The sequence below is a fragment of the Poecilia formosa genome, unplaced genomic scaffold (genome assembly GCF_000485575.1).
Source record: "Poecilia formosa unplaced genomic scaffold, Poecilia_formosa-5.1.2 Scaffold445, whole genome shotgun sequence".
NCBI classification, from domain to species: Eukaryota; Metazoa; Chordata; class Actinopteri; order Cyprinodontiformes; family Poeciliidae; genus Poecilia; species Poecilia formosa.
The window spans coordinates 59,978-85,502 of record NW_006800384.1 but is presented as its reverse complement, the minus strand read 5'-3'; the positions used below and the strand labels follow the sequence as shown (position 1 = coordinate 85,502).

Below are 25,525 nucleotides of genomic sequence, written 5' to 3'. Positions count from 1 at the left end.
GTCTTCTGGCACTTCCTGGATCACACAATGTACTGTTTTTTGCAAAAGTATTTACACCCATTGAACTTTTTCCACATTATCACATTACAGCCACAAACTTCAGCACATTTTATTGTCACTTTATGTGACAGAAAGTAGAGCAAAATTGTGACGTGAAAGGAAAACTGCAGTTTTCCAGTTATTCTTTTTTATTTTTTACCATGCATTTGTGTTTAGCTATGTTTAGTCAATACCTCAAACAATTCCTTTCAGAAGTAGTTCACCTGTTTGTAATTTGTTTTTCGACAACCCAATAAGTCTTTCTGAGGACAACAAACAGCACTGTGAAGAGACAGGAATAGTCAGCACCAAAGTGGTAGAGTAGAGTTGTAAAATCCTAAAAGATTTAAGATGAAGAGAACATGAGTTAGAATGGCCAAGACAGAATCCAGAGCAAAATCTAAATGAAAATCTGTGCAGAATCTTGAACATGTATACTTGCAGATGCTCTCCATCCAGTCTGAGTGAATGTAAGAAGGATTTTACCAAATTCCAGTCACAAAGTAGAAACTTACCAAAAACACTTGCTGTTGTGAGTGAAATAGATCTACAGACCCAAAGTTATAGACATGGCAGCCATATTCATGTCAGATTATGTGTAGTGGTTGTCATGGAACCCACATTATAAACTTAATACTTACATTAGAATCTAATGTGGGAAGTTAATTCTTTGCTAGGTTTTTGGTTGTTTTCTTCCTGCCCTTGGTGCAATCTAATTGGGTTCTGTTGTAACTTCTCCGATGTTCTTTTAAAATTATGTTTTGTCAGTTATTATTATTACCTCTAATGGCAGAAAGAGAAAACTTGATGCTCTCTGAGCTGCCTGAAAGTATCAGCAAACTGGTTCGTTTTTCAGTGACATCCTCCGTGATGTAGTTTTATTCTAATCGCCTCTTCAGATCCTTGCCTGACACAAGTCGTGTGTCGCCGACGTTGGACTCCTTCAGCCCGCCGTCCTATCGCTGCTCTCTCCTGTTTGGGACGAATGGAAGTGATCCAGGCAAGCCGCCACCGCAGCTGCTGACAACCTCCACTGAATTCAGAAGGAAAGGTGTTTCAAGCAGGAACAACCTCCTTTAATCCCTGGTCGCCTTCGCTTTTTTCTCCTCACATAAACTTGAAGATATACGGGGGATGTGAGTGTGTTTGGCGTGCTGCTCCCCGCATTGTGGTGAAGGAATGGATGCGAGCAGAGGCGCACCGACCGAGGCAGCTCTGACACAGACCCTGCTCCTGTGTGATGCAGCTGTGGAAAACCCAGGAGGACGAGCCGACGACTGCTTTTAAAACATTAACAGGCCAGAGATCAGCGGCTCCTTGTTATTCAGCACGTGTTCGGATTTGATTTGAGGATCTGGGAAAAAGCCATGTTGCCTGTCTACTCTCCTGCCTTACAATGAGAGAGAAGACATCAGCGCTTTGATTTCTTAATTCCCTTCTCTTCTTGCTCTGATTATTCCCCACTCGTGTGTTCCTGGGTTTTGCTCTTTTTGGTGATCACTGTGGAAACAACTCGCTTAGATTACAGAAGTGTGCAAGAGAAGAGGACAGCGCTGGCATCTCTCCATGCGCGCTCCTATGTTTTTTTTTTTTTTCAATATTAAAATTATGGAACTGTGACTTTAAACTGAGGCAGCAAATATCGCATGCTTCCTACATCTGCTCGGTGCTCGGTGTACGGACTGAGTGTTCAGATGCGATTTTGAGTAAAATGCTGTGATTGAGGTGCTTCTCTCTCTTTTTTTTTTTTTTTTTTTGCCGGCTGTTAGTGACGCAACATCTCACACAGACTGCATGAGAAATACATGCGTAGAAGGGCGTGAACTTGGCAACGGCCAACATCCTCCTTATAAATAAAGCATCAACTTATTCATAAAGCCAATTCGCGCGGTTTGCAGCCTCCCAGTCACCATCCATCCAAACTCATCCCGCTGGAAATAATGGATCTGAAAGCGGACCCGGAGGACGTGGACTACAAGCGGCCGGCTCCCATTGAAGTTTTTGCCACCAGGTCCACGCTGCACGGCATCTCGCACATGTTCACTTATGAACGAAAGTACGTGAAGCGCAGCCTGTGGATTGTGTTCTTCATGGCCTCTTTGGGGGTGCTGGTGATGGTGTGCGTGGACCGAGTGCAGTTTTACTTCGAGTATCCCCACGTCACCAAGCTGGACGAGGTGGCCGCGTCCATGATCGTGTTCCCCGCGGTCACCTTCTGCAACCTCAACTCCTTCCGCTTCAGCCAGGTGACTCACAACGACCTGTACCACGCTGGCGACTTCCTCGCCTTGCTCAACGGCAGGTGTGTAGATCAAATTGAAACTATTAACCTGTTGGCGGTTTTGTCTATCTCTGTGTTTTGCTGATTCCAGTAGAAATCTGTTGTGTGGTAAAGTTTTGAACTTAATTGGTGAACAGAAATTGGTTCATAAACACATTCTTCAAATGTTAAATAAGATACACATTTAAACTGTATGATTGAAAGAAACATTGAATACACATTTCTTTTAGTGTTTATAGTTACGAGTTACAGCTGATAACCCCCTCCCCCCCAAATTATTATCTTTTGGGTTATGAATAGCCGTGTTTACATTACAAATATGCACAAAACTTTATATTCTGCAAATGTCGATAAAAAAATTCCGTAAAATAAGAAAGCAATTAAAATCATACACGAATGAGTTTATTCACACAAGTCATTAAAAACATGCAGTTCCTACAACTACTTCCTGTCTTCTTCTTCTTCTTGGTTTGTGCCAGCAACATCCGGTTGCTAATGGCATGACTGGTGAGATGCCGAAACAAAGTGTTTTCATTTTCAGTTTTGCAAACAAAATTAAACAAACACAAAAAAACACTTTATCCTAGTGCCCAAACATTTTATCGGAAAACAATATCTTTTTTTCTCTAAATTGGTGTGTTTCTATTAAGCAACTTTATTTTTGAAATGTTAAATTGCACAAATATATGATCAATTAAAATATAGCTACTGATACTCCACACACAAAGGGTTATCCACAACAACTCTCTGCCTAGTTCAACTGTATCCAAGCATGATATTGGAAAGTTTGGTGGAAGAAAAAATGTGCACAAGCAGAAGGGATAACTGCAGCCTTTATAGGTTATGCTGCAAAGCCACTTGAAGAGTGCTTCACTGTCCGCAGTCGCCATGTACTTACTCAGAGGAATGGCTGCTAAGTCCAGGATTGTAGTGTATAGATGGCGGTTTAGTAATGTTTAAAACTGTCCAATTGTGAGAATGTTGCAGAAAGGGACTCTTATGCCACAGGATATATTTTAAAAAAGCCCACTACCAATCTGTGCATCAATCTAAAGAATAAATTGTGGAAGGAATCTCCAAAAAAGCCACCACTACACCTATACATCTTTAAAAACACACATTCCCATTATATTTGTTTTTTTCTTATAACTGACCAGGCAGCTCAGATCCTGAGAATGCTGAGGGAGTTTTGTTGTCAGGATGTGGCTGAAGAACCATGTCTTCTATAGAAACCTCAGACAAATAGGGAGTTATCAGGAGCCAGGGCTTATTACTGCCTTACAGTGAAGGAGTGCGTCTTCTAAAAGCATTCCCACGTCTGTATTTCGGCTATGACACAACTCCCTTTTCTCCCAATAGGAATGAACTCATGATGAGCTGATATGAGGAAAATAAGTGTTAAGCCATCATTTATGTAAGCTGTAGATGCCCCGGTTTGTTGTAACTGGATTTTTATATTTACACACAGGCACATCGTGGACACTGGTCACGACTCTTTGCTTTTGAACTAGAGAAAAAGTCAGAAGTGTCTTACCTGGGTGAAGCAGAAAAAGGCCTGAGCTGCTGCTCAGTGGTCCAAAGGCTTCTTTTATGATCAAAGTAAACTTTGTATTTCGTTTGGAAATCAAGATCCAAGAGCCTGAAGGAAGATTGAAGAGGCACAAGTTGTTTGAGATCCTGTATGAAGTTTCTGCAGTTGATGATTTGAGGAGCCATATTATCTGCTGGTGTTGTATTACTGTCTTTTTATTAAGTCTGGAGTCAGCATGCTTCCCTCTTCTGACAAGTTTTATGGAGATGTTGGTTATATCTTTCAGCAGAACTTTTCACATTCTAACGCTGCCAAAAGTACCAATACCTGCTTCCATGTAGTTATTAATAACGTTAATATTAAGTTCTCAAGCAACTTGATTTAGATTTTTTTTCCCCCCAGCTGCAAACCATTTTCATAAAAATGAACCAAACCATATGTTTGATTTAGGCCATTCTATGAAACAAATCAATTTAATGTGCAAATTTTACTTTTGAAATTGATTTGTTTGCATTTAGTCTGAAAGCTGAACATTTCTCCACGCCAGTGGAGCGATATGATCACGAACGCTTCTTGAACCAGCTGGCAAGATGCTTCAGGCTACCGTTTCACTCTGAAGTCGTACAAAATGTTACTTTTGTGTCAAATCATGTTAACAGCAATGAAGGCAAACTCAAGTCAGCTGTGACGTCTGAATTGTCTTGGGTGATGCCATGTCTGCCACGCAAGTGCAAAGCACTGTTAACGTTGGCCTGCTTTGATTGTCACTTTAGGAGCTCTGGGAGATGTGCAAAATAACATGGACAAAGCATGCAAAGCCTTTTAAAGCCCTGAACTTCGCTGCCCTTCCTCTGACGCAACTAAGGAAGATGGAGGGTCATGCATGAAAGGTGGCCCCTGAAAGCTGGGTGACAACAAATTAAAGCATTAGCATCAGAGTTAATAATGAAGAGAATTATGAATCGTGTTTTATTGGACATTAACCCTTCCTGTGACCGTTATGTAATACTTTCAACATGAAATATGCTTCTAGCATCAGTTTGTTGAGCTGTGATAAGTGTTTGAAAAAGTACATTTATGAACTGCGCTCGGATGAGAAACCGTAACTGTTTCTGGGGTGATTTCACACCTGGCCTGTTCGCTTTGTTGTAATTGAACTCTGGTTCATTTTCCTAGAAAATCTGGTTTATTTGGGGAGGTGTGAATGCGTAATCAAACTCTAATGTGAACCAAAAAATGCAAACTGGTACGCTTACAAACCCAGATATCAGTTAAAGTGAACTCTGGTGCAGTTTGAATGTTTATGTGAATGCCAAGGCGACGAGAGACCGCTCCAGGGCATTCTGGGTAAATACAACCAAAACAAACATTTGAGTCTAGTGCTAGCAGGAGAAGTGGTTTGTGGTCTTTAGCCAAATACAAAAAATAAATCATCTCACCGCTAAAATCTAACATTTTGTGAAGAAGTAAGTTGTGGTTTTTTAAAGGATTTGGTTTTCTTGACACAGCACAGTGTGAAACAGAACTGCAGGAGCTGAAAATGTGACAAATTTTGCAATTTTTATCCCTAGTTGAACCAAGTCTACTCTACTATAAGGTATGAAAATATCCTAAATCTTAAAACAACAAAAAACAAACAAACAGGGTAATCATCAGTACAAGTACTGATGAACTCATTTTTTAAAAAAAAGTTTAAAAGAGCTAAAGATGTATGTGAAAAGAGCAAAGATATGTGATTGCACACAGCGGTACAATCACATACCTCTGTGATTTGGGAAGTTTAGATAAAATGGCAGCATTATTCAATAGACTTTTTTAAAAAAGAAAACAGCGTGACAGAGCTACGAACTGACCAACTGACAGTTTCATGTAAGAACATTCTGCTGATTCAAATCATTTCTTTATTATTTTATTATTCATGGTGCACAAATATCCATGCATTAGATTAATGACTCCAGTTGACTTTAACGTCTCCTGCTGACAGTGTGGAGAGATGCGCGTTATTCACAGCTGCCATCTCTTCCCTCTTCACTTGTTGCTCCCTGTCGTGCTTTGATCATATAGTATCGTCGCAGCCTTGACAAGCTCGCCGTCTCATGTTGAAAGTGTTGAGTTTGAATATATTCACTTTTTGTTTTCAGTGCCACCCCCTCCTATTCTGATCACAATCCCTAGAAGAATACTGATGGAGACGTTGTACTTTGTTCTGGAGGAGACAAAATTCACTCGTCAGAAAGCGCACAAAAATTAATATTTCATTAAAGCGAAAATAAAATATATATGGAAACCTGACACATCTTAATCCCACCTTGAACACACCACTTCATTTATTTTTAGCATATTGATCCACTAAGCTCAGCAGCATGCACAGAGTACCTCTCTGCATTGCTGTACATGTTTGGCTGACATATATCTAATTCCCCATTTTCACTCTGAGTATTGTTTTTCTATGACCTCTGTGCATGCATGCATACTCCAGCCGTTCTGGAAAGTAATATTTCCCTCTTTCTTGAGTCTGCAGCACAAATGCTTCAGACTCAAGTGTGTGATTTAAAAATCAATACATGTTTACTATATAATATGTTTTTGTGTTTTACTAGCAGTTCTATTAAAATATCAGGCTTGTGTTACACCTATTATGTCTCAGACAGAAAAACAGGTGAAAGACCAAGGAAAAATCTAAACAAAAAAAGGCAAAAAAAGAGAAAAAAACAGGAGGCTGAGGGAAAGTAAATGTAGTTGCATTTGCTCCGAGTGACTTTGATGAGCTGACTTTAGATGGAGGGAGGGGACTACAAGCTGAGGCAATTAACTTGTGTCTCATAAGCTGTGTGATGAACACGTCTTTATCCCGGCGTAATTAGTGCTGTTTGTTAAGCTACAGAGTTGTCCCTCTGATTAACACTCTCACATCTCCCATTGTTTCTTGCCCTCTCTGTTCTGTTGGCTTTGAGGGGACTTCTATTTTAATTTTTTGCTACTCACAGAAGTAAAGCATGAGAGATTTTTCTTATAAAAAAACACTTTGTAGGCGGGTATATTCGGATTTCCGTAAAAAGTAGAATGAGTCGTAGATATACCAGCACCCATGTTCAAAACACATTGAGTCATAAAGTGCTAACGCTGGAAGAGGAAAGCTGATATTTTAAGTCTACTGGGCCGAAATGTGACTGTATTCAGTCATTTTGACCAGGTTGCTTCAGCATGTGTGCAGTTTGTAATATAATAAAAAACAAGAGGTGCCCCAAGCTTTGTTCAATTTTACAAATTAAATTAAAATATTTCAGTGTTTAAGAATGTTTCAGAATAAAACTTTGCTGCATCTTGATGCTGAAAATGAGCATTTCTCTTCCCACAATCAGAAAAAGGCAAAGAGTGAATAAATAACTGTGACTTGACTTATTGTGTATTTGCATAGTATGTTCAACAATAGTACAAAAAATGTTACAACCACACTTAGGAGGGATATTTGATTAAATTAGTCTTTATTTCTCTATGGCTCCATCAATGGGAGCCAGAAATTTAAAGTATGGCTATATGAGGAGGCAGTTCCCTCAAGTTTAATGGAGTATTTTTCATAGGTTGTGTTACAACAGCTTTATAAAGCTCCTGAAACGTAGCTACAGTTTTTGGTTTTGCTTTTGCTACGCCAAGCTTACCCACCAGGCGCTCCTGTTTTGGCTCTACTGCAGACATCTGATGTTTGCCAAATGTCATTTCTGAGATTTAGGGTTACTGGATTGATTTGTGATTTCATCTGAGGCTCTCATTGCTGGATCTTAAAAAGGAAAGAATAGTTCTCCATGACGTATTCGTCTCCCTACTCACAGCATCGTTAATGCTGTAGTTAAATCTTTGATTTTCTAAACTTTAAACGAGACATATGCCTCTTTTTTTTCCGACCAGTGCATCATTTTCTGTGGTTTTGATATAAGTTTGACTTTTCCTTTGGTGCAGAATGCCTCTCATATGTATCATTAAATAGCTATTTTTCTTTCTTGGAAAGGGTAAACTTTGTAGTATTTGATGATACACTTGGTTCCCCTCCAGTCTTTTACTTGGAAAATGTATTTAAAGATTGTTGTACAAAGAAACTGCCAATATTGACTCCAGAGAACAATCATCATCCAGTGTGAATCACAACAGCGCACAGAGCTTAAACTACAAACTGGTAGAAAATCAAAGTTTTATGCTCAACTAAATATATAAATCTGTGCAAAATCTTTTATGTCCCTATTTTGTCACATCAAAACTGAGACATTCATTTCAGATTTATTTGGGTTCTATGGTATAACTACACAAAGACATAATTGTGGACAGCAAGAAGTTAAAATTAGTTTTAGTTTCTTCTCCAAAGATTGTCGTTCATTTCTGTTCAGCTGACCTGAATCAATCCTTTCTAAAATCATGTTTCCCTGTGAGTACAGCTGCAGGTGTTTTATGCAGTGTCTCTACCAGCTTTGCACATCTGGAGACCAACAATTTCTCCATTTAATCATCTGAAAGCAGATATTTACATATCCGGTTTTCAAAACCACATCTTTTTTTGAATCGGCATTTGGCATTGAATCAGCATACAGTATTTCAGTTATGGTTACCACAGTTATTTAAATTTGATAAATGCCAGAAGAATTAGAAGGAAACATATTTGTACCACTTTCTACCAATTCCAATTTGACGTGCAGTGAGATTACTAAGCCTTTAAAGCCCAGAAGGTGATGTCACTGCTTTGTAAGGTTCTGAGTTAAAGGCCTAACGTCTACTGCTTCACTGGGTGACAGCATGAAAAAATCAGAAGAAAACATCAAGGACAGAAATGTTTTTGGCCTCAGCAACTTTCCTTGATCTCTTGGTACCATTTCTAGATTCCCAAAGATTACACATTTATTTCTTCAGAAATTTATATCCAAGTGTGCAAGTAAAAAGTATGAAAACACAACTTCATACTTTGTGAAGTTGTGTTTCACAAAGGACTCTCCTGTAATTAGCTCCAGCTTCTCTCTTTTCTGCAGAGAAAAAAAATCCCCACAACATGATTCTGCCACCATCATTTTTCTGAGGTGTTTGTTTAATGTGATGAATGGCTTTTTGTTTTGATAGCTTTGCATTGTAAGTTGTGTCTTCTCCCATAAAAAGTCAACTGTTTGAGACTTTCTTTCAGCCACAATTTTTCTTCTGGCTTCTAAAAACAGTTGCTAGTTTTGTATTTTATCTAATTCATCACTATTTGTGTATCTCATAAATCCCAATAAAACTTAATTTAAAGGGGTATGAATATTTATTCTGTAGAGCACTTGCAAATTCTTTCTCTGGTTCAGCCAGGAGTGGCTTGAAGTCCTTATGAGTATTTTTTTTTTATAAATAGTCTGACTTTATTAAAATCCTGAACTACAAATACAGACTCTCTTCAGCCCAATAGGCAGCTGGGTCAGGTAATACATGAGTCATACTCAGTCAATATTTTCTCCATTACACACCAGTGCCATAAATCTTTGGGTTCAGTTTGAATCATTTCTGTAATGTTTTACTTTATGTCTTTGACCACTTCATCACTCTGCTATTTTTTGAGAACTGTAGTTTTGTTGGCTTTTGTTACTGGTGCGTTCAATGGCAGACGGGGAAATTTAATCTCCTTACAGGGAATGTAGGTCCAGCAAACTGCCTAAAGAATAATGATTCTGATTTTAATATTTAATGATAATATTTATCACAGAATTGTCAAAGAGTATCAAAAATCCTGACAGAACATTATTAATGCATTTTTTTTCAAGACACTTTGGCTCAAAATTTTCTCATTCCAGTTTTTGTTGTTATTGGGAAAGAAAAATGCAAAGATAAAGCAACTTTTTTCCACTACAAATGGATTGTAAATCTGTAATGATCTTAATTTAAAGTTGGAAGGTCAAAATGCTTCTGAAATCTTTTCCTTTTGAAAATCTGAACTTCTCATGTTGGAGGTCGAATGGAAAACAACAGGTCAGGTATTTCGTAGTGATGGGTCTGTGCTCAGTGGCGTCCTCATCTGGCAGGTTCCACTGCTGCCACACTGTTTAAGACAACATCAAGTTTAAAACTGGGCCTCTACAGATTAAACCGACTCCACCTCCGCGCTGTCTGTAGCAAGAAAAGGTGTGGGGGGAAAAAAATCAATCTGTTTTCCATCGCATATTTGCAGGTTGAAGTCACACCTGACAGTGCAGAACATTGCAAGTAAATTGCTCAGTTTTATTTTGATTATGTCGCAAAGGCAATTATAAGATAATTAAGAAAAAGGTCATTTTGGAGTCGGTGTTGCTGGTGCGATGTGCTCCATCAGCTCATGGAAGTCACAGAGGCGGGTCTTCTGCTTACCGCGGAGCACGGCTCCCACATGTTTCCTGAGCTTGCAAACGTTTCCCCCTATCCACATGAGCTAAGAGTGCAAAGCCACAATATATAACTGCTAGGTGGCTTTCTTTATCATCTATTTCAGCATGAATGTGGGCTATGGTCTGAATTTGAAAGCACTGCTTGCTAATAAATTCAGAAAAAGATGATTCTTGCTTTTTAAATGTTGCTGCATTTGCATTTATAGTTTTTTTTAGTGTATTTGTGGACAAGTGGCAGGGTAAAAGGAGGGCAGACATCAAAAGCAGACAGTAATGACATCAAATGAGACTGCATGAAATGAGTTGCATGTTTCTGCTGTGTTTTGGATCGGCGGTTTGTGTAATTGCTCATTAATATGACAGAGGCTTGTTTTGGCTTGCTGCTCTTCATGGTGGCACTACTTTGCATTTGTATGACCTTGTCCAGAGCAGGATAGTAGCTGTGTCAGAGCCAGGTACAGAATCACTAACACACGGTCAGGTAGGCCTTGTTAGTGCTCAGGCACAATTAGCACCAAACGGAGAACCATTTCAGATTGTCTATCTTTCAGATTCAGGTGTTAAATAAACAGTAATGCTCGTTTCCGTTGTCTTGCTTTAAGAACTGAATTCAGTTTTTGTGATGCTCAGAAAAGCAGTAGCTGTTTGGACTCACCCATAAGGTGGCAAAGTTTTGCAGATGCGCCTTCATTCCTTTTAGTTCCCACAAGAAAATTAAAGTGCTTGTGGCCCATAATCCAATTTTGTCTCCCCCACCCATACACAGAGAGTTTGCAGTGATTGCTTTAGGGAGCGGTGGCAGGGCAATATTAAAAATCTAGCCGTATTATTGTGATTGTATGCGCTTCAGCTAAAGCCTTCTGACTCGGGGTTGTGAGCAGAGCTTCTTAAGTGCTCTCCTGGCAGCTTTGTGTTGCTTATAAGACAGGAGCTCGGGATACAATTCAATTAAGTTCGTAATATACCACAACAAGCTGTAGCTTCTTATTAAATTGTGACAGCGTAGTGATGTAGTCATAATGTAAGCCCGAGTTCTGGGCTGTGATTTTATGTCCTTTTCACTGAGTTTGTGTGATTTGATGGGTCTTTTGGAGTATCACTGATTAGGTCAATTCAAGCACTAATTATACTTTTTAATTCTAATGTTTTTAAATGAAAGACATTATCCTGCTTTGATGTAGTTTTCTGATTTATTCTGAGATCTGTTTGTGTTCATGTTTCTTGATTATAACATTTAAGACGTAAAACATGTTAAGATTAGGGTAGAAACAGGACAAGTGATGACATGAAAACAAGCTTCACCCAGTTCTACAAACATGCTTTTTAAATAAAGATGCAATCTTTTAAAAATGTAACAAAATAGAATCGGATGACTAGTGAATACTGGTTGTTTAGACATAAAAGGCAAATAAATGAGCTCAATTACGCTTTCTACTGAAATTATACTGGGACAAAACTGCTCATGTCAGGATAAACATCCTCAAATAATAATTTTTGTTTGATCATGGCTTTTTTTTAAGTTGAGAAATTAGCAGAGGAAACTTGCTCTCAGATTTCTGTATGACTCAAACTCTACAAATAATGGGTCAATTCAGACTCACTTAAAAACGTCTGTTGGTAGAAAACAGCGAAATTCAAATCAATCAACATTTGCGACCTGAGAGGTTTTAGTACTAAAATGAATAAAAGTAAAATACCATTTAACATTTACTGTCAACTAAAGTCCTGAATGCCTATCTGCTTTATTCATTTAATGGAGCCGACTTTATTGCCAGAAATCGTGGAACACAATTTTTTATTTTTATTTTTTTTAAGATAAATTAGATATTGGTAAAACTGATAGATATTTAAGGATCCTGTGCACATTCTCCAAGTTTCCTTAACCTTTGTAAGTAAGGTTAAACCACAGTTTTAGGTTGGTTGAGTTACATTGTGTGATCCCTCATTATTACTGGAGACTGTTGGACATTCAGTGAAAGAAATGACATCAGATTTGACTGTTAGTCGGGATTGCCACACCTATTTGTACTTAATTGCTAGAACATTTTTTATTGTTATTCAGAAGTTCACATGATTATAATTGATAGAAATCTTTTAAACTCTTTAATTGGGTCAGATCTTCTGGGTGTCCTTCCTTCAAACTGGTGGACTGGAGGTTTGACCCACTCTTCCTGAAAAAAGCCTGGCAGTCACCAGTTTTCTAATTAGTTAAGATGCTGGTTTTGTGATGGCCACTCCAAAACATTGCCTTCATTCTTAAATCTGCTTTATTCTTTGTCTCTTTGTTCATTTGGAACATTTGCTACCAAGTTTTAACTCCCTTCTGATGTCTTGAGATGTTGCTACAATGTTTTCATATATAATCTTCATTATAATTTTCCCAACGCCCCATCAACGTGCTGCCACCATGCGCTTTGCAGTAGGCATAGTGTTGGCATGCTCCTGTTTTCTTCTGTATGTAACAATGACCAATGTGGCCTAACTCTTAATTCTTTGTTTCATCAGACTCTGGATATGTTTCCAATAATTTAGGTATTTTTCCCTGAGTGGGTTGAGTGTAATCTGGGTTTTTCTAATGCTTTTAGAGTAATGGTTTCTTTCACCCCATGTTGGTACAGGACTGGGTTCATTGCGGATAATGACAAGATCTCAGCAGCTCCGGCGAGCATCTTAACGAGGTCTTTGCTTTTGTTCCATTTCACACAGAAACATGTTGATATCTGGGAACAGATTTCATCTCCCTCCTGTTTTAAAAATCAAAGCCGAGTTTAATTGACATGATTTTATGTTTCTTCTAGAAAGTTGTCACCCTATAATTTATCTGGTTGTTGAAGCAAACAGAAAAGGACAAAACGAATGGATTTGTCCAACGTCCACGTCTTTTTTGCTGTGCCTGGTCTGCACAAAAACACATTTTAATCTGTTGGAGTGACAATATATCAAACTGTGGGTGTTTCTCAGTATGACTTACTGTGTGGCATTCACTTCGACTGTAACGCCAGCCGCAGTGTTCTCACTCATATTAACTTCATCCAGCATGAAGCATGACTGACCTAAATCTCTGTTCAGTTGCAAACATAGAAAAAGAAAATTACCCCCCTTTCAAATTACACCACACACCGCGTGGCATTCATATTCTGAGTCTGAAGCTTGTATGCAAGCCCGCCGTGTCCACGGTGGAACATATGAAGGTGCTTGCAAGTGAGTCGGGAAATGAAACGAAATTGATCTGTGGTTTCATATTAAGACAGTGCTCTCTAATTTTCTTTCATCTCTTTTCGAGGCATAGACAGACTGACCTTGTGAAATTTTAAAAAATCCCATTTAGTTTTTCCACTAGTAATGATTTGAAATACCGCCCATGTCCAAAAGAAATAAGCTAAGTGTCAGCGTCAACAGAGCTTTGGACAGATTTACTGTTGGAGCCAAAGGGTTTAAACTTTCTCTTAATTTAACTTCTAACTTTGAATTCTTTGGCTTTAGAAAAAGAGTAATTGATGCGTGTAAATGTAAATTGAGCAATCCAAAATTATCACAGTAGCATGATACATGAACTGTTTAATGGGATGACTGCTACTGTTTCACAATACATTTTTCATTCAATGAATAAATTAAAAGTTATCAGTTATTTTCTAAAAAAAAAAAAAATCACAAATCATTTTCCGTGTTCCTCAGTCTGTATGTTTCACTTGTTCTTTTCCACAGTGCTTAAAATGAGCTCTTCATAATTTGGGTGCTTGTTCTGCTGATGGGTCGTTGCTCCTGAGGGGTCATCAGAGGCCCATTCTGCTTAATTGAGGTGCATTTGTTTCTGTGAATGATGCCAGTTTCCTAACTGAGGAATATTATAAATGGTTCCCAAAGTGTTTAGATCAACATTATTAGTCATGTGTTTTATGGACAATAAACTGAACAACAAAATTAACTATGTGTTTGGTTACATAAAGTTTTATTTAAAGGGGCAGTATTAGTGTTTTTCAGGCACATTGCGGCATTTTATAGCATAATCAAGTAACTATGTTATCTTCAGTTGCTATATATATGAAATATGTCTTAAAAGAAATTTGACTTTGTAATTTAGCATCTTGACATTGGGACACTGTCTTTTTAAAAACTCCTGCTCTTTCTGAAACTCCGCCTTCAGGAAGTCAGCACAACACTGCGCCTCTATTTACTCTTTATAAATGTTTTTACTAGTGTTGCACTGAGAAGCAGCTTGTATAAGGAGCACAGCAGATGTAGTTCAACCAGGAGATGTGGCTGCTAATTGCTGCTGGCTAGTCTGAAGGAGCTGAATGGGGAGTGGTGGGGGAGGAGTGTGAATTGCTGCAGTGCAGGGCTGGAGTTAAGTGTGTAGTGGACCCCAGACTATTTCAGGTTCAGTAATTGCAGATATTCATGGATTTTTCTGTGGAATATGACTCAAAGTTATTTGTGAACTTTTTCACTAAGCATACTTAAAATTATTCAAGAAGAAATCCAGCTTAGGAAGCTGGAACACCTTGTTATAATGCAATATAAAATAGTGCTGCTTCTAAAGAAAAGCATGTTTTCCAATTGAGTTAAGATAATCAAAATGTTTAAAAATCTTTTGTCTCAGATTCAACATCTTTAACATAATGATGTTATGTTAAAGACATAACATCTTTATGTCTTTAAAAAGATGTTTAAAGACATAAAGATGTCTTTAAATCTTTATGTCTTCAAAAACATAAAGATTTAATATAGGATAGATATTATCCTATATTAATAGGATAATATCTATCTTCTCTTGTGATGGTCATGTAACCTTTATGTATCTTTAGCAGATGTTTATTCTTACCCAAAAATCCCAAACAAACCGTTTCCGATCTCTTTACCGAAAACCACCAGTTTGCTGTTCTTTGTAGAAAAGGATTTTTGTAAATTATCCAATATGATTTAAAAAATGCTTAAATCCCAGGCATTTTTAAATACAATTATATCATATTTTAAACTAAATGAGTATGAAATTTGACCCAAATAATAATCTCATGTCAGTAAATATAAATTAATTGACTCTAAGATTCACACTGTGTTACAGTGGACTGACTAGAATATAGAAATTATTTTAAGTCATTTTGCTGTCAAAGTGGTTACAAAATGTCCCCAACGGAGGTGAAACTTCACGCCTGGTTGGTGTCCTGAGGCAGACGGATTGTTTCTGTGGAAGAAGAAGTTGGGAACAATGTCAGCAAAATTGCAAAGTTATAAAAAGTTAACTGGACAGAGTGAATGGCATATTTCTAAGAAATTATCTTTGTAGTTAATTGTTAACCACTAAATCTTTTTTCATCACTACTTTCCTACTGAGGACTTTTTACATCTCTATATATGTACAATATTCTATTCTATCAGAATTCTTTTTGCAAAATCTGTTCTGCCTTTCTTAATTGGAACTAAGAAGGGATTTTATAATTGTCTTTTTTTAAACAACCTTACAGACCACTGTGAGGGAAGTTGCAAGTTTTATTTTTGCAAGATTTCTGTAGTTAATGTTGTCTTTCGTCGATGACCGTTCCTCTGTATGTTTACCTGAGCTTAATCATGCATATTTCTCTGCATAAGTTCCTGTCTGTATGCAAATTTCACTGATGCACTATTGTACTTTTGCACTTTAAAGATGCAACTCGGATAACTTCCTCTTCTGGGTGTTCAGAAATATCTTTCGAATAAAACAACTAACACAAAGAGCCGCTTTAATTGCTCAATTTTATAGAAGAGATTTGAAAAGGAGGAGGAAAAGTAAGGCAGCTTTTCTGCCTTACTTTTTATTTTAAGCTAATTTTATTATCACTATTGTTTCCCTTGTGTTTCTAAATGAAAAGCGGAATGACAGTTTTAGATTAAAAAGCTCTTTTGAATGTTTTATGTATTAAGTTGAGTGCCTCTCTGCCCAGGTATGAAATTCGGGACCCACATCTGGTTGAGGAAAGTGTTCTGAAGATCTTGAAGGAGAAGACGGACTTTGCCGACTACAGGCCCAGACCCTTCAACATGCGTGAATTCTACGAGCGAACGGGCCATGATATTAAGGAAATGCTGCTGTCCTGCTCCTACAGAGGGACGGAGTGCAGCGCTGAACACTTCAAAGTGGTGAGTCTTAATACTGCAAAAACACAAAATATTACCAAGGATTTCTGACTGTTTTCTAGTGCAAATATCTCAATACACTTGAATTAAGACAAAACTAACTTAAAATTAACTTTTTAGCAAGACATGGGAGCTTGTTTAGAGTCAATAAATGCTTAATTTTAATAAAAAAATACTAGTTCCTCTGGCAGATTATTTCACTTATATGAAAAATGTCTTGTTATAAGTGAATTTATCTGCAGGTGGAACTAGTATTCTTTCATCAATATTAAGGCATTATTTGTAAGAGAAACTATTCAGAAATACTTGATAAGATTTTATGTTTTTGCAGTCAGCAGAGTGGTTTTATGAGCATGTTTGTAACACATGGTTGGTATTGCTGCTCTTTTTCTTTTGGGGTGTTTTTTGTTATTTTTGATTTGTGGAACAATCCTTACTTTTTCTTGCATATATACTGCACATATTTTAATGACATGAAATGCTAGGTTTCAAAAATTTTTGACAAACATTTAACGAAAAGTGAGTGACAGAAAGACACCCCACTAGATATGCAGCAGTCTCTTATGTCTTGTGTATTTGCAACCGGTAAATAAAAGTTATCCAACTCCTTCAGAAGAGCTAAAAAGGATTATAATGTGTTTTTAAAAAATTGTTTAATCTTCTTCAGTAAAAGCTGTGACGTTTTGCTTTGGCTCCATTTGGTTTGGTTTACAGCATCAGGAATTTAGTCATTTCTTCTGTCATTGCTCAGCAGTTGTAATAAAATGCCTCATAGGGCTTGTTGGACAAGGGCTGCTTATTGCTATTGATGCAGGACTGATAAGTGCATTGATTCTCAATTAGACTTTAAATTCTGTGCAACAGAGTATTGGAGGAGGCTGATATTTCTTTGCACATTTGTGGCATGTCATTAATGACATCTTTAAAAGTATGCTGAATAGATGATTTTAATTTTCTTAACCAGTCATTTAGTAGTTTTTTTTAATACCACTAAGTCACAGCAGAAAATCATCTCAGCAAAGCTCAAGTAAAATTAAACTTTTGAAAATACAGCCTTGATAGAACTCCTTTGGTTGACTCTTTATATTCGTTTTTCATCTTTGTAGAACACATTTTTTGATCTAAAAGGCAGAGATGTGTAATACCAAAACAAAATGTGGTGTAATGTTTCACTGCTACGGTGTTTAGTTTGATTAGAAGCAGGTCGGTAACATGAGCGTCCCTCAGAGTCCGACAGAAGTAAGCATGAGGCGTTTTAACATCAAGTGAAAAATACTGAGTGTAAATAAAACATTAAAACTCATCATGATTTCACTGGAAAACTGTGAACATTTCATCAAACTGTCGAGATATATTTGTGTATCTCTGTCCTGTCTACATGTTGGCATTGATTTACTCTTCTGTACATGTTAAATACTTCTCTTTAAATGTTTATAGTTTTCATAATTATGGTTATTTCCATAAATATTTCTGCAGCACATCTGTTTTCACATTAACATGAATGTATTTTAAACAAATGCTCAAACAGATTTTTAGTGAAGATCAGTGATGTCTTACCATTTCTGCATCTTACGAGAAAAATCAAAGTAATATATTTTTGGAAATCTGTCCCTGTGTGCCCTTCATAGTTTCTTAAGGGTGAAACGTCTCATGATCCCTCTGCCCCATTCCTATAAAAGCATGTAGTACAGCAATACCCACATCATTTGGCTCCTCTAATCTGCTGATGTGTCCACATTAAGTCTAGGTAGTTGTGTTTATGGCAGATGGTGCATAATATGGCTGTACTGTATTAGTGCAGTAGAGGAAATGGATGAACAGCTCAGCAGAAAGTAACTAATGGTCTGGAAAGAATCTCCAGTGTGATATAAAGTGTGACAAAAAGAAATGATAACAGCAAACCTCCACTGTGTGGAGCTTCTGCAGGTTTCTTCTCAGCGTCTATGATGTGTTTTGCTAACGGACATCGATATGCTATGCTGCTTCATCAGACGCAGAAAATGGGAATAAAGTTGTTTAACTTAACAAATTACCAAAAAGCTTTGATTTTAGATGATATTTGCTTTTATTTTCACTACAACATAACCACACCAGGAGTACTGTATCACCATATGTGGCTGGGTGTTTAAATGTAATATAAACTTGTATGCTTAATAACTTTGATTCATATATTTTACAGTCTCAACAACAGCAGAAGTTGATGCTAACATACCAGGGAGTCAAAGTTGCACAAAAGACTCTAAGTATTTGTTTACAGTTCGGTGGATGGGAAACAGAAGGACTCATTATTTATTAAACCAAAACCAGCAGCGCTGCTACGGCAGAGGCGTTCGTGTTTAAACCTCAAAAAATGCCAACCAAAGGTCAAAGCATACCATGGAGGATAAGGGTTATTATAAATAAAAGAAAAAAATATATATCCATGAAGGAGCACACTTCTGCCAAAAAAATCCTCCAAAATTTAGATTAATTTTATATATTAACAAGTAAAACTCAGATATTTTATGATGTCTGAAAGACATAAAGTTGCAAGACAAGAAGGATAGTTTTGGATGATTAAAGGTGTAAATTTATGACATTCATTCATGGTGATTCTGGGGAATGTCGCTCTGACCCAGGAAACGAGCCCAGATGAACCGCTTACATGTTGGAAAATATCCAGATCCTACATTTAGCAGCTCAGTCCTTGAGAACATTTGGCTTTTTCTTTTTGGTAGCAAATATTTGACTTTACATTTTTAGAGAAGATCTTACTTTTAACATTGTAACTTCATGCTTTTAATCATTGGAAGTTATATTTTATTTTGGTAAATTTACCACTTTCCAACATCAGAGAAAATTCAGGCTTTCTCTTGTAAATATAGAAAGTTAGCATAGAAATTTCTGAGGTTTTTGGGAGAAATCTACTCCATCATGACTGCATTGATTTTTGCTTTGATTCACAGTAGCTTTGATACTCCTTTGTAGGGACAGATCAAAAACCTGGAACTAAATAAGTTCACAAGACAACATGTGTGATGGTGAGAAAATACAACCAAATGTGAGGAGAGTTAAAAATTAAAATCCACTGAAAGAAACAAAAGTAAGAAGATACTGTATATATAGTGGTGGGCACCACTAACTGAAAGGTTAGTTGCACTTAAACCATTAATCATGAACATTTGTTCTGCTAAAGCTAAGGTGCTACATCAGCATGGATTTTAGTGGAAACCAATGCTAAAGCATCACCTTCTATTCAAATTATGTCTGCCATTGAAATACTACAACCCTAAAACATAATTTTATTTATTTTACATAATTTACATGTTCTATATTGACCTTGGAGATCTTCTTATATTTTCTCCATGTTTCATTTTGCTGCTGTATGTTTCTTGTTTGAAATAGTTATCAGGTGAAATGTAGAGAGAGAACACAAACAGCCTTTCACTCTCTTCAAAATCAAAGCATGAACATAAACATCTGGCTACTTGAAGAATATTTAGCCGTCAATTACCAAAAACTTAAACACAGATGTTGAAAGTTATTCAAGCAAAAGCTTAAAAAAAGCAGTTGAGGAAATTAGTGCTTTAGAATTTATCCAGAGAAATTAATTTATGGGAAGCTAAGTGTGCTACCTTTTCAAAGTTAACTAAAGTGCTAAATGATAAATTAGCTCTGCCATTAGCGCCTTAGTGGATTAGTATGTACAGAACACAGAGGGCAGACACTAGAAACTGAATAACTGACATAAGCTTCATAAAAGATAGAAAAGTGTGTGATCGAAACGCATCATGATTTCAGTGTCTATGGCTTTATTTCTATCTGAGTGACATGTGAACTGTCACAAAGTCAGCTGTACAATCTTGAGCCCTGGGGAGCCTGCTGCAGATAATATTCCTGAAAGTGTTTTTCCACTTTGAACACTCAAAGGCAACAGCGACAGACCTCAGTCTGCAGCGAAAACTCTAACTTTGTGAGGCTCACCCTGCGGGTGCTAGCAGAGAGTCCAAGGGAAAGGCAGATGACCATGAGAGAAAGGAATAGAGGAAGAAGAGCAGATATACAGAGACTGAAGCCTAGGTAACAACAAAGACTTGGGATATAACTGAACATAATGGTCAAGTGCTCCAAAGAGACACAAAATAACAGCTGCCACAACAGCAGAACAAAGAAGTACTATCGGTGGACACCCAGCTTTGTGCTCATTTAACCACAGAGCTCCTGTGTATCTCCCTTCTCCAGCTGCCTTCTACTTTTCCCTTAGCACAACGCTGTGTGGCATGTCTCTCCTTTCCACTCATTTATTTAAAAAAATAAATAAATGATTTGTTAGCTTCTCTGCTAACAAATCAAGGTAGAGAAAAGTATTTTTAAAAATGGGTTGCAGTGATGTTTGGCTGCACTGAACAGATTAGAAAACATACAGAAATAAGTCTTTGACACATTATAATCCATCTATCAGTTTGATATATCTGTGTAGTGGTATTATTTTTACTATAGGCAACAAAGGTTTCTTTTTCGTTATTGGCGTCATTTGTCCTTCTCCATTTGTAGAAGTGCCAGACAGGACAAAAGCTGCAACCTTGACAGATTTGAAGATGATCTCATCTCTGACGATGATCACAGTTTACAGTAATTTTTACTGATGTCACTAGTTATTTTATCCATTTTAAAACTGAACAGAAGTGACAAAAGAAAACCAATTCAATCATGTGCTGATTTACAAAACATACAAAAACAGTTTTTTAATGTTTTTCTACATATCCAACAGAAACAAACAAAAATTTAAATTTCTTTAGCTTTTTTGTCATTTTTGTAATTTTTTCAGGATATCTGGGTCTTATTAAGTTATTCTATTAATACAAATACTATTTTATTATTATATATATTTTATTCTAAAGACATGAAACAAAAGAAAGCGGCAGTTTTACCAAATTCTCTGCCAAATCTGAGCACTGAGACTTGTTACAGTAATCAGGAACAGGCACATTTTTCTCTTTTGACCTAAAGAAATCCATCATAAAGGTTTTTACAGGCACAACAATGAGTCTGAGAGCCTTTATAGGTGAAATGCAGAATGGTACACTGAGTCTTTTCAATAGGGAAGATGCATTATTATAAATAATATTGTCATACTGCAGCAAAAAAACAAAAAAAGATGGCATAAGTTTTTCTGGCTGATCTTGACTTAAATGTTGCCCAGTTTAGGTTTTTTTTTTAAGAAATGGCCAACATTAGCATTAAATAACTTTTTTAAAATTAAAAATCAGGCTTATGCCATCTTTTGTGAGACACCTGCCTTATCATGAGACATTATTGTCGTACATTTAGTCTTCTTTGAGTTGATAAACAATCAGTTTCATTACAGAAAAGCTCCCTGTAAAATCTCCAATGGTTGATTTCAGGAAACTGCTGCTGTGTAAATGACTGAGTCATCAGCATATAAATGTATCTTGGTTGCAGTCGCTGATATTAAAGTGGGGCTATAATGATCCTAGGACCACTGTTAGATATCAGAGGTGAATCTACCAGTTCTGCAGTGACTCTTTGATAAATGTGGCAGACTCCTATTTCCCAATCTGCGCTACAATCTGCTTGACTGCAAAGTCAGCGTAGTATAAATTTGACCTGTCCAGTCAAAGGGTGGAACTAAGAAAACAATAAGTGATGAACAAAGAAAATAAAAACTTAAACGAAGTCTGTTTTTAAGAAATGTAGTGTAATAAAAATATATATTAGAGTAGAAAACTGTTATTCAACAGACCCAAGAAGTAAGAATATGTGTGTGTTTTTCTTCAAGGTACAAACATTGTGTGTTTGTGCACATAAATCAGAATGTGGAGGTCTTGTTAAGTTATTCTTGACCTAAAATACTTAAAATGTTGCTTTTTTTCATTTCTCCATTGATATTCAGATTCCTCTCTTTGTACAGTAAAGAGACGGGATCAGTAGATAAATCCTGCTCTCGGATTGAAGTTCACAAACTGTCTAAAGCAATATGTTGGCTTTATCCAGGACTTGTTTTATCTTCTTAGAGAATCTAGTCATGAAATTTGAAAATTCGTTTTGCTGTCCTTTGGTTTTAGTTTAGAAGTTCATCCTTTAGAGGCAGGAACTGTTTTCCTGGCTGAGTTATTTTGATTGTTTTGTTCTGTGCAGGTTTTGAGCTGCAAAAGATTTTTTTTTTTTTGTACTTTCTAGGTTTATTACTAATGCATAATTTAAATCAGCTCGCCGGGATCCGATGACCTGTGTATCTCACAATATTTGTAGCGAGTGGTCATTTATAAATCCCTGAAACATGCCATAAATCTGTATAATCATCAACTGTTTCTGACAGATTTCCCCTTTGTTCGATTCTTTCTTATTTATTTCTATTCTGGTCTCATCCATCAGCTTAAAGCTGATGATTCTGCTGTTCTTTTTTTGGCTGTCTGGCTAATTCCCACCCTTTTCCCTCCTGAGGATAATTCAATCAATTTGCTATTACTGTAGAACTCAAAGACATGGATCTATTAGGTTGTTGCTGAGTAATGAATGAATTTCTAATGAAAACCAAAAAGAAAACAACTTCTCTTTTAGGTTTAACGAGACTGCTGGCTTTTCCTGACACTAATTTTCCTTTTATTCTTATCTAGGGACAAAAATCAACTTATTAGGTAAAAAGATTTCGTAATTACTCATTTCAAAACATATTTTAATTTTAATATTTTCCCCAGGCGTGCTTGTGCTCCGTTTCTCAACTTCACCGCTGTTTGCTCATTTGTCATTTAAATGTGAAACTGGAATATGTGTCACGATTCAAACAGTAATGACTCCAACAAAAAAAAATTAATATTATGCTATTAAAGTTACAAACTGAGCTATAAAAACACACACCATAAAACGTGGCCATGGGTGAACTGCCTGGAGCCTCCATCCCAGCAGAGAGGAGAGCAATGATAACAGGCGACAATTATCTGTCAGAGGGATTTGAAGAACGAACATCCCCTGCATAAATAATGCACCCCATCTGACCCATGGTCATACTTTTAATTACAAAACGAAGGCCATTTCTTTATTTATATAAGATAGGCTGGTGATGTGAATGTGGGGTCGAAAAGGGTTCAGGGACAAAGGGTGAAAAGAAGATGAAAGCAAAATTCAAAGCATGAATGGATCTAAGAAGCGGTTTAATCCGTGTAATGCGGCCTGGTGTGTGTTTGTGAGAGTGACGGAAAAAACGATTCACTGAACTGTACAAGCAGTTTGTGTTAACATCCGTGCATGCTCACTCTCACACCTGGGGTCAGTTTAGAGTCAGTAGTTAACCTTTAAGCACATGAGTGTGGAGCGTGGGTGGAAACCCCTGCAGAGAGAAACCCACTCAGACACGGAGACAAGAGGAGCGTCCACACAGAACGGCTCCGGCCAGGAGTCAAACCGGTGACCTTTAAACCCTGTGCTTAACATACACGCACGCACGCACGCACGCACGCACGCACGCACGCACGCACGCACGCACGCACATGTTTGTGTTGCTATCTTTGTGGGGACTTTCCATTGACTTCCATTTATTTCTACAGCCTAAACCTTACCTTTACCCTTTTCCTAACCCTAACCATCACATACCTAACCCTAACCCTAACCAAAACTCAATTCATACCTTAGCCCTAAATCTGACCCCTGACCCAAAAACAGGGTTTCCCCTTGTGGGGACCAGGCTCCGGTCCCCACAAGGAGCAATTGGTCCCCACAACGTAGTATATGTCAGGAAAATCGTCCCCACAAGGTATTACAAACAAACACACACACACACACACTGAACAGGAAACATTAAATACAAACATTAGCCACATTTCCATTGACTGTGCAATTGTGGATTTTGAAATTTCTTAAATAAATTTGCTGAATGGAAACATGCCAGTTTAGAAAAAACTTGCATTTCAATAAAAAGTTTTGGCACTGGGTTGATGTATTTTTTTGGTCATATCAAAATTGGTTTGTTTTGCAAAACTGTAAACGATTCACATGAACAACAACTGGAAGACGACGGCAGGAAGTGGTAGGATGATGATGGCGCTGCAGGTTTTTTAATGTTTTATCTCCTGAACTAAATTATTCACATGCGATTTTAACAGCATTTCCTATTTAATGAAAGAAAGACAGTTGCATAATTTTTTTTCATTAGCGGAACGTCAAAGTTTTGTGCATATTTCTAATGGATAGGCAGCGACTGATTGTTGCCTCTTTGTTTTGACTTGTGATGACTGCGACCTACTTATTGTTTGTCCCTAGTTTTAAATATTCATGATTTCATATACGAATACTTTAAGGTATTGTTCACTGAATGTTATGGCCTATGACATAGGCCATAACATGAAAAAAATTCTTAATCTCAAAATCTGTTTACCTCTCTGAAAAATAAATGAAATATAAGCAAAATGACTGTTTATGCTGTTAGAGAAGATTAGCAGTTTGATGCATCTTGATTGAATTGATTCTCCAGGACCAGGAGATTTGTTGATTTTTCTTTACCCCATTTTTTTGTTGTTTCTTGTATTTTCATTAATCAATAAGTTACTCTGCTGCGATGCTCACATTTTACACCATGTTATAAGGATAAATTCTGTTTCTCAAATTGTAATTGAAACCAGAAAAATGTTTCAGAAATGTGAGGTCTCTGGAAAAAAACAAAAAAAAAACAGCCCTAGTTGATATTCAAAAATGATTTAAGCACTTGGCAGAAGTTGCCAGAATATAAGCCCAATATTTTAGATGCCAAAACTCAGAGTGGGTTGCGGACACTGGTGGGAAGATTTTGGAAAATTTTGGTATTTCTTATCCCACGTTGCAAATATTCAGCAGTAATATCACATTCACTTATTTCCTGATATTGTGGAGGCCTAATAATAATTAAACATCAAAGCAACACACTATTTTACCTTGACTTAAGTACCAGTCTAAGATCAAATTATTTCAGTTTTGTCAGAATAATTTGTTATCAGTATTATTTGCTACATCCAGTCCCAAGGAGCTAATTTCACCATCATGTTTGAATCAGATGAGCGGTTCGTTACCAGGCGGATGACATGCCGAACCGGGAATCCAGCCAGTTGGTTCAGGTGTGCTGGGCCAGGTATGCATGCAGACGTTTTTAGGACTCTGGCTGCCTGTGGTAATGATCTGTTCCAGACTGGGGCTCATTTCTAGCCGTCTTCCTGTGGTCGGTTTGGC

General features: G+C 37.2%; 1 protein-coding gene across 2 annotated transcripts in view; it reads left to right on the top strand.

The window, feature by feature from the left end:
• The first annotated feature begins 233 nt into the window (after positions 1-233).
• The window catches only part of LOC103155734 (acid-sensing ion channel 1-like), an 84,575-nt gene continuing 59,283 nt past the window's right edge, over positions 234-25,525 (top strand). Inside the window, exons 1-2 of one of the 2 annotated variants that reach the window (XM_007577530.2) lie at positions 234-2,341; positions 16,138-16,333. In XM_007577530.2, the coding sequence (XP_007577592.1) occupies positions 1,980-2,341; positions 16,138-16,333 (558 nt within the window). In that variant the 5' untranslated portion in view covers positions 234-1,979. The remainder of the gene's footprint in view (positions 2,342-16,137; positions 16,334-25,525) is intronic. The other variant, XM_007577531.2, reaches the window with a different exon arrangement.